This window comes from Hyla sarda, chromosome 1, assembly GCF_029499605.1.
Source record: "Hyla sarda isolate aHylSar1 chromosome 1, aHylSar1.hap1, whole genome shotgun sequence".
Classification (NCBI taxonomy): domain Eukaryota; kingdom Metazoa; phylum Chordata; class Amphibia; order Anura; family Hylidae; genus Hyla; species Hyla sarda.
The window spans coordinates 282,298,924-282,315,720 of record NC_079189.1 but is presented as its reverse complement, the minus strand read 5'-3'; the positions used below and the strand labels follow the sequence as shown (position 1 = coordinate 282,315,720).

The 16,797-nt window shown below is 45.3% G+C and overlaps 1 protein-coding gene across 5 annotated transcripts in view; it reads right to left on the bottom strand.

Moving 5' to 3' along the window:
- Nucleotides 1–217: 217 nt before the first annotated feature.
- Nucleotides 218–16,797, bottom strand: part of ZBTB7A (zinc finger and BTB domain containing 7A) — a 72,467-nt gene continuing 55,887 nt past the window's right edge. For all 5 annotated transcript variants that reach the window (XM_056573823.1, XM_056573797.1, XM_056573806.1 and 2 more), the window contains exon 3: nt 218–3,931. In XM_056573823.1, the coding sequence (XP_056429798.1) occupies nt 3,583–3,931 (349 nt within the window). In that variant the 3' untranslated portion in view covers nt 218–3,582. The remainder of the gene's footprint in view (nt 3,932–16,797) is intronic.

The following is a 16,797-nucleotide window of genomic DNA, read 5'->3' as shown; positions in this document are numbered from 1 at the left end:
CATTTTTTTCAAAAACCTCTTTTATATTTCCATCCACAGACCCATATGAGGGTAAAATAGTTTTCTTCATTATGTGGGTCAATATAATTAAAATAACTATGTTTAGATACTTTCCTATTATTGTTTTGCTTTAAAAAAAAAAAAAAAAAATATATATATATATATATATATATATATATATATATATATATATTTTTTTTACAATGTAAGTATGTATAAAAATGCCCTATTTAGAACACCAATAACTTTCTCATTTTTTGCGCAGTGATCTGTAGTTTTTATCCACTTTTGCGTATGTGACATCTAATCGCTTTTTATTAATTTATTTTGAAATGTGATGTGACAAAAAAGCAGCAACTTAGAACTTTTTTTTACGTTTATGCCGTTCACTGTACAGGATCTTTAAAGGGGTATTCCAGGAAAAAACTTTTTTTTTCTTATATCAACTGGCTCCAGAAAGTTAAACAGATTTGTAAATTACTTACTTCTATAAAAAAAAATCTTTATCCTTCCAATAATTATCAGCTGCCGAAGTTGTTGTTTTCTGTCTGGCAACAGTGCTCTCTGGTGACATCTCTACTTGTCTCGGGAACTGCACAGAGTAGAAGAGGTTTGGTATGGGGATTTGCTTCTACTCTGGACAGTTCCCGAGACACGTGTCATCAGAGAGCAATTAGACAGAAAAGAACAACTCAACTTCAGTAGTTGATAAGTACTGAAAGGATTACGATTTTTTAATAGAAGTAATTTACAAATCTGTTTAACTTTCTGGAGCCAGTTGATATATAAAATTTTTTTTCCTGGATAAACCCTTTAACATTGTAATTTGATAGTTTGGACATTTATTCACGCACCGATGTTTATTAAGTACCTTTTTATGCTTTTTGGGATAAACTGGGAATAAAAAGGGCCAATAACATTTTTATTGGGGAGGGACATTATTTATAGCAATCATTTGATTGCTAATACTGCTAAGTGCTATGCATATGCATAGCACCAATCAGTTTTATGGGCGATTTGGAAGAAGACGATGGGAGAGTGGCGGTGACAGGTAATGGAACCTCCGTCCACCATCTTGGATGATCGGATCCCATTGGCCATTCCGTGGGTGGTCCTATCATCCATTAGAACACCTGCATTGCCGCAGATGCCTTGATCAGTTAATGGCAGACGTCAGCTCGATCACAGCTGGGACCTGCCTTGCATAAAGCAAGCACCACTCAGGTGCTCGAGTCATGTACAGGACTGTATCTCAAGTAGCAGGACATCAGGAAGTACATTTACATCCTGTGTCGTTAAGGGGTCAAACTACTCCTACATGGCTTATTGGAAGGAAAACATTCCACCTAGTCTGAGGTTCAGTACATTCTTAATCAGGTTTTCATTAAGAATATTTCTGTGAATTCAAGTAGAGAAAACAGACATGGTCGCATATCCACAATTTGTATTTTGATCTACTTGCGTCTCAGCATAAATTCAAAAACTAACAGGTTGTTAGTATACATTTTGATCAAAAGGTGCAAGCCTCCTCGCCACGCCAAGGCCACCTATTTATAGTGGGTCCCTAAAGAATATTTCTGTTCATTGCCCCATTGCGCTTTCCCCCAATCCCGACCAGTCTTCCTGTCCCAGACACTGAAAAACACTGCCACAGCACTATGCTGCCAACACCAGCACCAGATGGTATTGGAAGAGCAGTGGAAGAGCAGTGAGACTATGGAACGCTCTGTCACATAATGTTGTGTGTGTCTGACTCAATACATCAAGTTCAATGGGGGCCTGGATGTTTTCTGGACAAATATACAATTACAAGTATTATTGATTCAAGGTTTAGGTGGATAGAATGTTGATCCAGGGATTTATCCTGTCTCTGAGCTCTACAGGCATTTATTTACTATATTTCCACATCCTTTCTATGGGGTATTGAGTGAAGATTAATGGCTGGAAAACATGATTTTTTAAATTTAATTTTAGCACAAGACCGTAAGATAAAATCTGAAAAAGTAAAAGGGTCTGAAGACTTTCTGAACACATTGTACACGTAATACTATACAAATGATGACACTAGTAATAATAAGGCCTAAGTAAAATTACCATAGGCGTTTCATAAAAAAAAAAAAAAATTTTTTATAGTGCTACCAAAGTACATATTTGTGTATTCCATAAAGCAACTATGTACTGGTTTAGGCATAAGAAATTACATGGTAAACATAAGACCTAAATAAAAAGAAATAGCAACATATCTTTGTCAAAAATAAAATTTTTGGTCTCTTGTGCATTTTGAATAACATTAAAGCATTATAAGCATGTAATAAAGATGCAGCTATTAAAGAAGATGTCCAGCGATAAACGTATCCCCTATCCGCAGGTCTGACACCACACGATCTCCCGTACGGGGCCCAGCTCTGCTCTGCTACACACATTTATCTCTATGGGAAAGGCGGAGACGTCCAAACACTGTGTCTCGCTACCTGGATGATGCTGCTGCAGTCACAGGATTGTTTAAGCAACAAGACAAATCTGAGATGCTCTTAAGAGTCGCATGTAGGCTTGTTTTGTTTTTTTTACCAGAGGCAAAGATTCAGTTTGGCACCCTAGCTCTGTATCCAAATGGCAGTACCATTACAGAATAACATATGCATGGCTAATTCCTCCCTTATCTACACCACTAAATGCTTTCCTGGTCACGTAAACAACAGAAATACCAGTCATTGATTCTGGTTGATTGTCAAAATGTGGCCATCAAGTCTATCTAGACAAATGATTAAAGCTACTGTAGGTAACAGTGTCAAGTGGAGTTAAAAGGATAACTATATAATCCCTTTTTACATTTTAATTTTGGTTAACCAATCAACATTTCCTTTTCATATTGTATAATACCAGTAGTTACACTACTGGAAACTTGGTGTCCTTTAATAGATAAAGCTATGGAATCTGTTAAGTTTCTACACAATAAAAAGAAAAAAATAGATATTGGTAGATACTGTTTTCAGTAAAATGTATGCAGTTAGAAAGGCTTGTTTCCTTCAGTTACCACTTTGAACCACTTTGTTCAACAACTCAAGAAGTATCTGTTTTCCTATTGGAAAAATAAAGCCTAATTTCTCCACTGAATTACGGTATATATTAAACATAACACTGCAAAATGCCAAAATCACTAATACGGACTAGCATTCTGTATAACCAATCAAACTGATGCATTAAAAACTAGAATTGCTTTGCTATACAAAAGTACACACCTTAGTTTTCTTAGAGTAGAAATAAGTAGGATTTCAGTGTAGCTGCTGTTTATAGCAGGTATATAAATAGTGCAACCTGCCAGATAAATCTCGAGTCTTTTTGCTTTAAACATAATCTTTCATACATTCATTCCAAGCATCCCCCACCTCCCACAATCCCAGGACACAGTTCCCTTCCCTGGTCCCCTGTGCTGAATTTATACTCATGTCCTATCCCTCCCATGAGGATAGTGATAATTAGGCAACCCCAAATATACTTTGATATAATTATATATTTATATATATATATATTTATATATATTTATATTGATTTAGAGAAATATCTTGTTTGTTTTTGGTTTTCTTAGGAAGTGCTACCAGCTACCACACTTGGACAAACAGCCTGACTTTCTCCAGGGCCATTGCCATTCCCAGGAGGTGGAGGAAATTGAGCAATTCCTTCTCGAATCCGGGGTTTACGACCTCTGCGAGAGGGAATCCCATTGCAGCCATCCTTCTTTAGGTGTCTGTGGAGATGGTCAGAACGCACAAAGGTTTTGTGGCATGCCTGGCATTGGTATGGACGGAGCCCTGTATGTACTCGAGTGTGATTTTTTAGGTCGTAGTTATGAGCAAAAGCTGCACCACACTGCTGGCAAAGATAAGGCTTCTCTCCTGTGTGCTTCCGCATGTGGACCTTTAGCTTGTCCTGCCTTAAAGAAAAAAGGTTTCATAGTTAGTAATGTATTAAGCACAAATTATTCAAGTCTGGAAACAACACAAAATCATAGAATGACCTGAAAGCATGTTACTCTAAGCTAGACAGACCATTTGACACCAAAATATATTTTTGATTATCTGCTGACTGCCTCGTCCTGTATTTTTGCCCCACTCCTCTTAAGTTTGCTCTTCTGTGTAAGGGTACATTCACATGGATGTGCTACATGATTTATGCAATTGCCATTAACCCCTTAAGGACCAAGCATTTTTCGGTTTTTGCACTTTCGTTTTCCTCCTTACATTTTAAAAATCCTAACCCTTTCAATTTTGCACCTAAAAATCCATATGATGGCTTATTTTTTGCGCAACCAATTCTACTTTGTCATTTTACCCAAAAATCTACGGCGAAGCGGGAAAAAATCATTGTGCAACAAAATTGAAGTAAAATATACATTTTGTAAATTTTGGGGGCTTCCGTTTCTACACAGTACATTTTTCGGTAAAAATGACACCTTATCTTTATTCTGTAGGTCCATACGATTAAAATGATACCCTACTTATATAGGTTTGATTTTGTCGTACTTTTGGAAAAAATCATGACTGCATGCACGACAATTAATACATTTAAAATTGTCCTTTCCTCACCCCTATAACTTTTTTATTTTTCCACGTATGGGGTGGTATGAGGACTTATTTTTGCACCGTCATCTGAAGTTTTAATCATTACCATTTTTGTTTTGATCTGACCTTTTGATCGCTTTTTATTCCTTTTTTTTTTAATTGGATAAAAAGTGTCCAAAAATACGCTATTTTGGACTTTGGAATTTTTTTTGCGCGTATGCCATTTATCATGCGGTTTAATATATGATATATTTTTATAGTTCGGACATTTACGCACGCAGCGATACCACATATGTTTAATTTTTATTATGTTTATATATTTTTTATATGGAATTTGGGAAAAGGGGGATGATTTAAACTTTTAATAAGGAAGGGGTTGATGTGTGTGTTTTTAAACTTTTTTTTTTTTTTTACACTTTTAGTCCCCTTAGGGGACTTTTAGGAGGAATCATTTGATTCCTCATACAGATCAATGTGGTTTCATAAAACCACATTGATCTGTGTGCTCTGCGCTCGATTGATAAAAGCCTGGTCCTATCATTCAGAGTGCAGGAGCCGCTGTGGAAGGAGAGGTAAGCCCTCAGGCTACCTCCACAGTGGATCGGCCCCCCCCCCCCCCACGATTGCGCTGCGGGGAGGGGCTATCCACCCACTGGACCACCAGGGAAGGGATACAGGCACCTTTAGTACAGTTGTCAGCATTGACAGCGGCGATCTAAAGGGTTAATAGCCGACCGCGGCGATCGCCGCATGTCGGCTATTAACGCCAGCCCTCAGCTGGGAGCCCGCGTCATACCCCGTTAACGCCCATTGGACGAGTATACATGTCCATGGTCGTTAAGGGGTTAAAGTCAATGGGAGTTACACTAATTGTATACTTCTCTGCTTCTGCTGCTTTCGGCTTTCCCGACTATCTCTAAACTACCTACCAGGCCAGAGGTTGCAGAAAAAAGCCAGTTGAGTAGATGAGATAATCCCTTTAAGGCTAGATCGGGGCAAATCCCTGGATGTAGTATATTTTGATTTTTCAAGAGCATTTGATACTATGCTACATAAAAGGTTGGGACATAAAATGAGAATGCTTGGGCTGGGGGAAAATGTGGGTAAGTAACTGGCTCAGTAATAGGAGCAGAGGAAGGTTATTAATGGTACCACTCTGATTGGGTGATTGTTACTAGTGGGGTACCACAGGGGTCAGTTTTGGGACCTACTCTCTTAAATGTAAACTCGCTTGTGTTAACGTACCCTTAGGTAGTATCTCAGTGATCTGTCCTGCAGTGTGATCACGTTATGTGCTTTGCCTAGAGCTGGGCGGTATGACCAAAAATGTGTATCATGGTATATTTGTAAATTATGGCGGTTCCAAGCTATTTAACGATATTTTACTCCCCCCCCCCCCCCCCGGTTTATCAGCCCAGTGCTGCGCTGTCCCCCACATCGGGGGACTAATCATATGTCACCCGTGAGCGCTGCTTCTTTCCGCCCCTGCCAAATAATTATCAGCCACTGCGCTGAACTGCACTCTGTATTCCTGTGCCCGTGCTGCAAATATTAAAAAAACAAACTTTAACTCACCTTCTTCCTATGTTCCCCTGTTGCTCCGGAACCGGCCTCACGGTCCTTCACTGCTTTTGCTGCTTCCTGGGGATGGGAACGTCACAGAGCCGTCATCCTATCACTGGCCGCAGCCCTGTCCCTCCTCGGCCGGTGATAGGCTGAGTGCACTGTCATGTAAGGAGCTCTGGCCGGCTTCTTACATGACAGTGCGCTCAGCCTATCACCGGCCAAGGCGGGACATGGCTGCGGCCGATGATACGCTGACGGCTCTGTGACGTTCTCATCCCCAGGAAGCAGCAAGAGGACCGTGAGGCCGGTTCCGGAGCAACAGGGGAACATAGGAAGAAGGGGAGTTAAAGTTTATTTTGTTTATTTCTGAAGCCCGGGCTCAGGATAGTACAGTACAACGCAGCAGGGAAGCGCTCGCGGGTGACATATGATTAGTTGGGGACAGCGCGCTGCGGCTGATAAGTCATTCATTCGAGGGGGGGTAGGGAGGGGCCCAAATGGTATTGCGGTATGGGAAAAATTCATATCGTGCAGGAAAAAATTGTCGGTATTCGGCATGAACCGGAATACCGCCCAGCACTAGCTCTGCCTGTCAGTATCTTACACAGTAACAAAGTTCATAAGGTTGGAAAAAATACAAGCATCCATCAAGTTCCATGTATAGCCCTACTGTGTTGATCAAGAGAAAGGCAAAAAAAAAAAAAAAAAACCTTATGGGGCTGATGCCAATTGACTCATACCAAGAGGCAAAAATCCTTCCTGACTCCAAATATAGAAATCAGAATAAACCTATGGATCAACATTCAATTCCAATAAATCAAGGATCCATAACTTGTAATATTATTACCCTCCAAAAATCACACAGTCCTCTTTTGAGCTCTTTTTATTGCACAATGGCATAGAGTTTAGTAGTCTCGCTGATATTACAGTAAAAAAAGTCTATCACTTAAAAAAATAGCTAAAAGTTATCTTTATTATCAATTCACATTAAAACAAAATAGATACAGTCAAAAAGATACAATAGTACAATTGATCAATTTCAGGTAATTACCATATACATAAGATAATTCAAGGCATTCATTGTCACGATGCCGGCTGGCAGGTAGTGGACCCTCTGTGCCAGAGAGGGATTGGCGTGGACCGTGCTAGTGGACCGGTTCTAAGCCACTACTGGTTTTCACCAGAGCCCGCCGCAAAGCGGGATGGTCTTGCTGCGGCGGTAGTGACCAGGTCGTATCCACTAGCAACGGCTCACCTCTCTGGCTGCTGAAGATAGGCGCGGTACAAGGGAGTAGGCAGAAGCAAGGTCGGACGTAGCAGAAGGTCGGGGCAGGCAGCAAGGATCGTAGTCAGGGGCAACGGCAGAAGGTCTGGAAACACTGGCAAGGGACACACAAGGAACGCTTTCACTGGCACTAAGGCAACAAGATCCGGCAAGGGAGTGCAAGGGAAGTGAGGTAATATAGGGAGTGCACAGGTGATAACCCTAATTGGAACCACTGCGCCAATCAGCGGCGCAGTGGCCCTTTAAATCGCAGAGACCCGGCGCGCGCGCGCCCTAGGGAGCGGGGCCGCGCGCGCCGGGACAGAACAGACGGGGAGCGAGTCAGGTAGGGGAGCCGGGGTGCGCATCGCGAGCGGGCGCTACCCGCATCGCGAATCGCATCCCGGCTAGCAGCAGGATCGCAGCGCCCCGGGTCAGAGGACGTGACCGGGGCGCTGCAGCGGAGGAGGTGAAGCGAGCGCTCCGGGGAGGAGCGGGAACCCGGAGCGCTCGGCGTAACAGTACCCCCCCCCTTGGGTCTCCCCCTCTTCTTGGAGCCTGAGAACCTGAGGAGCAGACTTTTATCAAGGATGTTGTCCTCAGGTTCCCAGGATCTCTCTTCAGGACCACAACCCTCCCAGTCTACTAAAAAAAAATTTTTCCCTCTGACCTTTTTGGCAGCCAAAATCTCCTTGACCGAGAAGACGTCCGAGGAGCCGGAAACAGGAGTGGGGGGAACAGATTTGGGAGAAAAACGGTTGAGGATGAGTGGTTTGAGAAGAGAGACGTGAAAGGCATTAGGGATACGAAGAGAAGGAGGAAGAAGAAGTTTGTAAGAGACAGGATTAATTTGGCACAAAATTTTGAAAGGACCAAGATAGCGTGGTCCCAACTTGTAGCTAGGGACACGGAAGCGGACATATTTAGCGGAGAGCCATACCTTGTCTCCAGGGGAAAAAACGGGGGGAGCTCTTCTCTTCTTATCCGCGAACCTCTTCATGCGTGAAGAAGCCTGTAAGAGAGAATTTTGGGTCTCTCTCCATATAATGGAAAGGTCACGAGAAATTTCATCCACAGCGGGCAGACCAGAGGGCAAGGGGGTAGGGAGGGGGGGAAGAGGGTGACGGCCGTACACCACGAAAAATGGAGATTTGGAGGAAGATTCAGAGACCCTGAAGTTATACGAGAATTCGGCCCATGGAAGGAGATCTGCCCAGTCATCCTGGCGGGAGGAAACAAAATGTCGCAAATAATCACCCAGGATCTGGTTAATTCTTTCTACTTGTCCATTGGACTGGGGATGATATGCAGAGGAAAAATTTAATTTAATCTTGAGTTGTTTACAGAGAGCTCTCCAGAATTTAGACACGAATTGGACCCCTCTATCCGAGACAATCTGCGTAGGCAACCCGTGAAGACGAAAAATGTGTACAAAAAATTGTTTAGCCAACTGAGGCGCAGAAGGAAGACCAGGAAGAGGAATGAAATGTGCCATTTTGGAGAATCGATCAACGACCACCCAAATAACGGTGTTGCCACGGGAAGGGGGTAAATCAGTAATAAAATCCATACCAATCAGAGACCAAGGCTGTTCGGGGACAGGCAGAGGATGAAGAAAACCAGCGGGCTTCTGGCGAGGAGTCTTATCCCGGGCACAGATAGTGCAGGCTCGCACAAAGTCCCCAACATCCGTCTCCAGAGTCGGCCACCAATAGAAGCGGGAGATGAGTTGCACAGATTTCTTGATGCCCGCATGACCTGCGAGATGGGAGGAGTGACCCCATTTGAGGATTCCGAGGCGTTGGCGTGGAGAAACAAAGGTCTTTCCTGGAGGAGTCTGCCTGATGGAGGCAGGAGAAGTGGAGATCAGGCAGTCAGGTGGAATGATGTGTTGCGGAGGGAGATCGACTTCTGAGGCATCCGAGGAGCGAGAGAGAGCATCGGCTCTAATGTTCTTATCGGCAGGACGAAAGTGAATCTCAAAATTAAATCGGGCAAAGAACAGAGACCACCGGGCCTGGCGAGGATTCAGCCGTTGGGCCGACTGGAGGTAGGAGAGGTTCTTGTGGTCGGTGTAGATAATAACAGGAAATCTTGATCCCTCCAGCAGATGCCTCCATTCCTCAAGTGCTAATTTAATGGCTAGAAGCTCTCGATCCCCGATGGAGTAGTTCCTCTCCGCTGGAGAGAAGGTCCTAGAGAAAAAACCACAAGTGACAGCATGCCCGGAAGGATTTTTTTGTAGAAGAACAGCTCCAGCTCCTACTGAGGAGGCATCAACCTCCAATAGGAAGGGTTTGGAAGGGTCAGGTCTGGAGAGCACGGGAGCCGAAGAAAAGGCAGACTTGAGTTGTTTAAAGGAGTCTTCTGCTTGAGGGGGCCAGGACTTGGGATCAGCATTTTTCTTGGTTAAAGCCACGATAGGAGCCACAATGGTAGAAAAATGTGGAATAAATTGCCTGTAATAATTGGCGAACCCCAAAAAGCGTTGGATAGCACGGAGTCCGGAGGGGCGTGGCCAATTTAAGACGGCAGAGAGTTTGTCTGGATCCATCTGTAATCCCTGGCCAGAGACCAAATATCCTAGAAAAGGAAGAGATTGGCATTCAAACAGACATTTCTCAATTTTGGCATAGAGTTGGTTGTCACGAAGTCTCTGAAGAACCATACGGACATGCTGGCGGTGTTCTTCTAGATTGGCAGAAAAAATTAGGATATCGTCCAGATATACCACAACACAGGAGTATAATAGGTCACGAAAAATTTCATTGACAAAGTCTTGGAAGACGGCAGGGGCATTGCACAGTCCAAAGGGCATGACCAAATACTCAAAGTGTCCATCTCTGGTGTTAAATGCCGTTTTCCACTCGTCCCCCTCTCTGATGCGGATGAGGTTGTAGGCGCCTCTTAAGTCCAATTTAGTGAAGATGTGGGCACCTTGGAGGCGATCAAAGAGTTCAGAGATGAGGGGTAAGGGGTAGCGGTTCTTAACCGTGATTTTATTAAGACCGCGGTAGTCAATGCAAGGACGTAAGGAGCCATCTTTTTTGGAGACAAAGAAAAATCCGGCTCCGGCAGGAGAGGAGGATTTACGGATAAAGCCCTTTTTTAGATTCTCCTGGACGTATTCGGACATGGCAAGAGTCTCTGGGGCAGAGAGAGGATAAATTCTGCCCCGGGGTGGAGTAGTACCCGGGAGGAGGTCGATAGGGCAATCATAAGGCCTGTGAGGAGGTAGAGTCTCAGCTTGTTTTTTGCAGAAAACATCCGCGAAGTCCATATAGGCCTTAGGGAGACCGGTTACTGGAGGAACCACAGAGTTACGGCAAGGGTTATTGGGAACCGGTTTTAGACAGTTCTTAGAACAAGAGGACCCCCAACTCTTGATCTCCCCAGTGGACCAATCCAGGGTTGGGGAATGAAGTTGAAGCCAGGGAAGTCCAAGGAGAATCTCCGAGGTGCAATTGGGGAGGACCAAAAGTTCAATCCTCTCATGATGAGATCCGATGCTCATAAGAAGGGGCTCCGTGCGGAAACGTATGGCACAGTCCAATCTTTCATTATTTACACAATTGATGTAGAGGGGTCTGGCGAGACTGGTCACTGGGATGTTGAACCTGTTGACGAGAGAGGCCAAAATAAAATTTCCTGCAGATCCAGAGTCCAAGAAGGCCACTGTAGAGAAGGAGAAGGCAGAGGCAGACATCCGCACAGGCACAGTAAGACGTGGAGAAGCAGAGTAGACATCAAGGACTGTCTCACCCTTGTGCGGAGTCAGCGTACGTCTTTCCAGGCGGGGAGGACGGATAGGACAATCCCTCAGGAAGTGTTCGGTACTAGCACAGTACAGGCAGAGGTTCTCCATACGGCGTCGTGTCCTCTCTTGAGGTGTCAGGCGAGACCGGTCGACCTGCATAGCCTCCACGGCGGGAGGCACAGGAACAGATTGCAGGGTACCAGAGGAGAGAGGAGCCGAGGAGACGAAACGCCTCGTGCGAACAGAGTCCATATCTTGACGGAGTTCCTGACGCCTTTCAGAAAAACGCATGTCAATGCGAGTGGCTAGGTGAATAAGTTCATGTAGATTAGCAGGAATTTCTCGTGCGGCCAGAACATCTTTAATGTTGCTGGATAGGCCTTTTTTGAAGGTCGCGCAGAGGGCCTCATTATTCCAGGACAATTCTGAAGCAAGTGTACGGAATTGTACGGCATACTCGCCAACGGAAGAATTACCCTGGACCAGGTTCAACAGGGCAGTCTCAGCAGAAGAGGCTCGGGCAGGTTCCTCAAAGACACTTCGGATTTCCGAGAAGAAGGAGTGTACAGAGGCAGTGACGGGGTCATTGCGGTCCCAGAGCGGTGTGGCCCATGACAGGGCTTTTCCGGACAGAAGACTGACTACGAAAGCCACCTTAGACCTTTCAGTGGGAAACAGGTCCGACATCATCTCCAGATGCAGGGAACACTGGGAAAGGAAGCCACGGCAAAACTTAGAGTCCCCATCAAATTTATCCGGCAAGGATAAGCGTATCCCAGGAGCGGCCACTCGCTGCGGAGGAGGTGCAGGAGCTGGCGGAGGAGATGACTGCTGAAGCTGTGGTAGCAACTGTTGTAGCATAACGGTCAGTTGAGACAGCTGTTGGCCTTGTTGCGCAATCTGTTGTGACTGCTGGGCGACCACCGTGGTGAGGTCAGCGACAACTGGCAGAGGAACTTCAGCGGGATCCATGGCCGGATCTACTGTCACGATGCCGGCTGGCAGGTAGTGGACCCTCTGTGCCAGAGAGGGATTGGCGTGGACCGTGCTAGTGGACCGGTTCTAAGCCACTACTGGTTTTCACCAGAGCCCGCCGCAAAGCGGGATGGTCTTGCTGCGGCGGTAGTGACCAGGTCGTATCCACTAGCAACGGCTCACCTCTCTGGCTGCTGAAGATAGGCGCGGTACAAGGGAGTAGGCAGAAGCAAGGTCGGACGTAGCAGAAGGTCGGGGCAGGCAGCAAGGATCGTAGTCAGGGGCAACGGCAGAAGGTCTGGAAACACTGGCAAGGGACACACAAGGAACGCTTTCACTGGCACTAAGGCAACAAGATCCGGCAAGGGAGTGCAAGGGAAGTGAGGTAATATAGGGAGTGCACAGGTGATAACCCTAATTGGAACCACTGCGCCAATCAGCGGCGCAGTGGCCCTTTAAATCGCAGAGACCCGGCGCGCGCGCGCCCTAGGGAGCGGGGCCGCGCGCGCCGGGACAGAACAGACGGGGAGCGAGTCAGGTAGGGGAGCCGGGGTGCGCATCGCGAGCGGGCGCTACCCGCATCGCGAATCGCATCCCGGCTAGCAGCAGGATCGCAGCGCCCCGGGTCAGAGGACGTGACCGGGGCGCTGCAGCGGAGGAGGTGAAGCGAGCGCTCCGGGGAGGAGCGGGAACCCGGAGCGCTCGGCGTAACATTCATCAATATTTTACTAGTATTAGTGCTATTATAGATGTGAAAAGTCTCCTAAGAATACACCTTCCTGCACCAAATTGACCAAAAGTCGCACGCCATTTGATGAATTTGGCGCAGGGGAACATTACCTCAGAGTCCTCCTATTTTTCCCACCTGTTCTGTCACCGTGCAGCACTGGAAATAAACTAAGCAGCCAAACATCAGGCAATGGAAACAGGCTGCCTCACTTGCCTGCTCGGCATCATCATCCTCCCCCTGCCGCCCATTGTCCTAAATTATCCTGCAGGCACAATTGAGGGTGGGGTGGGGGCATCAGAGGAAGAACACCGCATCAGTTAATCTGGGGGATGTGTTCCACGTGTCCCCAACTTTACTGACGCCCATGCCACTCGTTTAGACTTCTTTCCAGGGCTGAAGTGACATGGTGTGAGTTCATGGCGCTGAGACTTTGAGACTTTCAGAGAAAAGTCGTACATGATGAATCAGTGCCCACTGCATAAAACTAGTCTAAAACACTGCAAATGGCAGTTCACTTTCAAATATGATCAAAAGCAAAAGTCTCACAAAATTGTCATGGGAACTGACAGACTTTGTGCGACAATTTTAGATTAAAAACAGCTTTATGAATTCCCCTCATAGTCACTTACATTCCATTAAACTAGATGACAGATTAGATAATCCTTTTACAGGCATCTGGATAATTCACAGTTGAAGATAAAATAAGATGAATTCAATGCATATTTCCACTTGACATGTGACTCACGTCAATAGGAAGTGAAGTCGCAGAATATGAATAACTTTGCCTGTGTGTACTGCTTTGTCTTCTCATAGGAGCAATACGGAGCTATGAGCTGAGAGACCTGAGAGTCTCGTGCAATCACATGTGAAGTGTACTCACACACATCGCGGTTGCTTCCTCTGCTAGGTCGTGAACGGCCCTGATGTCTGTAATAACACCGCGCATGTCGTAGCGGAGTATTGCTGCTACAAGCAATATATGCTGTGGATGTGCTACGTGTGACCTTACCCTAATGGTTTCCCAAAGAAGAGGAGTAAAGATGTCCACATACCTCTATCTGACTTACTAAGTTGCAAAGTATATAGTTCCGAAAAGAAACCTTTAAATGTATCTTATATTTTATCTATTTCCAATATAACCTGGCCATCTTTTGGATATTGTTTATTGGTTTCCTATCTTTTTGAGCCCAAACAAGGGATGCTAATACCCTTTTAGGTTTCCTCCTTTCTGAGAACTGCTTATACCCAGCAAAAAAAAGCTAATTTTTAGATTTCATAGTAAAAAATAAAAAAAAGTCTAATTTATCCTGGGATTCCTTCAGAGCGTCAAACCTTCCAATACTGGGATTTTCCCCATATGCTCTTTCTGCTACTACTACTTGAGCTTTAGGTTCCTACAAATTTTGTCAAAAACACCTCTTTGCATAGATAGACAATCTCTTTATACAAGATTCCCCAGAGGTAGGCTTTAAGGGAGTCCCAGACTAACAAGGTACATGTGAATCCCTTGTTCATTCTCTAGTATTGTGTTACTTTGGCCTGAAAAAAGACTGGCCCGGCCTTTCCCCAGACCTGAATCCGATTGAGCACATCTGGGACATCATGTCTCGCTCCATCCACCAACGCCACGTTGCACCACAGACACGCCACCTCATCAGGGGCATGCCCACGCATTGTAAGGAGCTCACACGGGCACGTGGGACACACACACACTACTGAGCCTCATTTTGACTTGTATTAAGAACATTACATCAAAGTTGGATCAGCCTGTAATGCGGTTTTCCACTTTGATTTTGAGTGTTACTCCATATCCAGACCTCCATGGGTTGATAAATTTGATTTCCATTGATCATTTTTGTATGATTTTGTTGTCTGCACATTCAACTATGTAAAGACGACAGTATTTCATACGATTAGTTAATTCAGGATGTTATCTTAGTTTTCCCTTTATTTTTTTGAGCAGTGTATATTATTACAGGTTATGGATACGAGATTTATGTGGACAGAACGTTGATCCAGGGATTTATTATGGTTGCCATATTGGGGTCAGAAAGGAATTTTTCATCTGCCATAGGGCCATTGGCATCAGTTTCATAAAGAGTTTTTGCCTTCCTCTGGATCAACACAGTACGGTTTTAGGTTGAACTCTTGTCTTTTCTTCAACCTCACAAACTATGTTACTATGTTACACTAGTTCTTCAGCCACTTGTTTACTTCACTAATCTCCCACAGTCTCTCTGGTGTGGCATGTGGTTAAGGAAGTATTTAAAAATGTTTTACCTTGGAGGCCCTTGCCTCAAGCTTGCTGCCTAAGTCCCTTACTACTCCATGTGCACCATGACAGTTCCATGTGCTCCAGTCCCCTGTAGTAAACTGTCAACCTGATCCGTGATGTGCCAAATTCAAGCACCAGGAAGACAATCCCGGTCTGTGTGTGAGATTGTCCCGTCTGTCCTCTAGTAATTGAATCTCCCACTTCCAGCATCTGTCTGGACTGCATTCTCAATCCCCTCCTTACTGTAGCAGAGGCTGTCAGAGGCAGTGTATTGCTGCAGCAGTGATAACTCAGAATTGACACCACCTTAATCTGCCAATTTAACAAACTTGTTGGGATGTGTCAGATCAGGAATAGCCTCCCTCATGCTTATCCCTCTACCCTGCCTTCCAACTGTTCAGGGATGTGGAATTCCTATCGCCCGACACCCGGGACATGCAGTTCCGGGCACCGGGCAGGTGAATTTTTCCGGCCCTTAGCCTGGCTTCGGGCAAGTATGGCCGGACCTGACAAGCGCTGCGCCGCTCTGCAGTCTGTATGGAGCGGGCTCCCGACTCATGCCCGCTCCATACTCTGCAGCCCCCCGGCTGTGGAAACTGGCATCCTCCGAAGCAGAGCTGGGGAGATGAGAAGCTGTCTCTCCCCTGCTCTGCCTTCTTTCTGCCATGCAGACATGTGAGGGGGATATGAGGTGGCGTGGCTTCTTGTGCCCCGTGCAGATCTGCGTCCTCTGCCTTTGCTCCGCACAGCTCTAGCTTCGGAGAGCTGAGGGGAGGAGCGGTCGCACGTCTGCACGGGGAGCAAGTTGCACACCGCCGCTAATATCCAGCATGCAACACTCAGCAGTCTGTATGGAGTGGGCTCAGGACTCCAGCCCGCTCCATACTCTGCAGCCCCCGGCTGTTCTCAGTAGTTGGCGGCCGCCTCTAATAGCCAGCATGCGGCGATCGCCGCGGCTGGCTATTAACCCTTTAGATTGCCGCTGTCAAAGCTGACAGTGGCGTCTAAAGGGACATGTGTATGCTCCCTGGTGGGCTAGTGGGGTGGATCCCCCCCCCTGCGCAGCGTGATCACGAGGGGGGAGATCCACTATGGAGGTAGTCGCAGGACTTACCTCTGTTCCCTGCTGTCCCGTCACAGAGCACACAGATCAAATTAGTTCAATAGAACTCTATTCATCTGCATGAGGAATCTAATGATTCCTCCTATAAGTCTAATAAAGTGTAAAAAAAATATATATATTTTTTTAAGTTTATAAAAGTTTAAAAAACACACACATTAACCCTTCCATGTTAAAAGTTCAAATCACCCCCTTTTCCTATATAAAAACATGCAAACATAATGAAAATAAACATATTTGGTATCGCTTTGTGCGTAATTGTACGACCTATTAAAATATATCATTATGTATCCCGTAGGTAAATGTAAAAAAAATACCAAACCACAGAATTGCAATTTTTATAATATCCCAGGAAAAAAAAAGTGATTAAAAAGTCAGATCAATACCAAAATGGTACCGATACAAAAAACAGATTATGGTGCAAAAAAAAAATGAGCCCTCGTCCAGCCTGGTATGTAGAAAAAAAAATAAAGCTACAGGGGTCAAAAAATGGCAATAAATAAAAATTCAAAAAAGTTCAGAATTTTCTTTAAATTTGTAAAACAGGACGT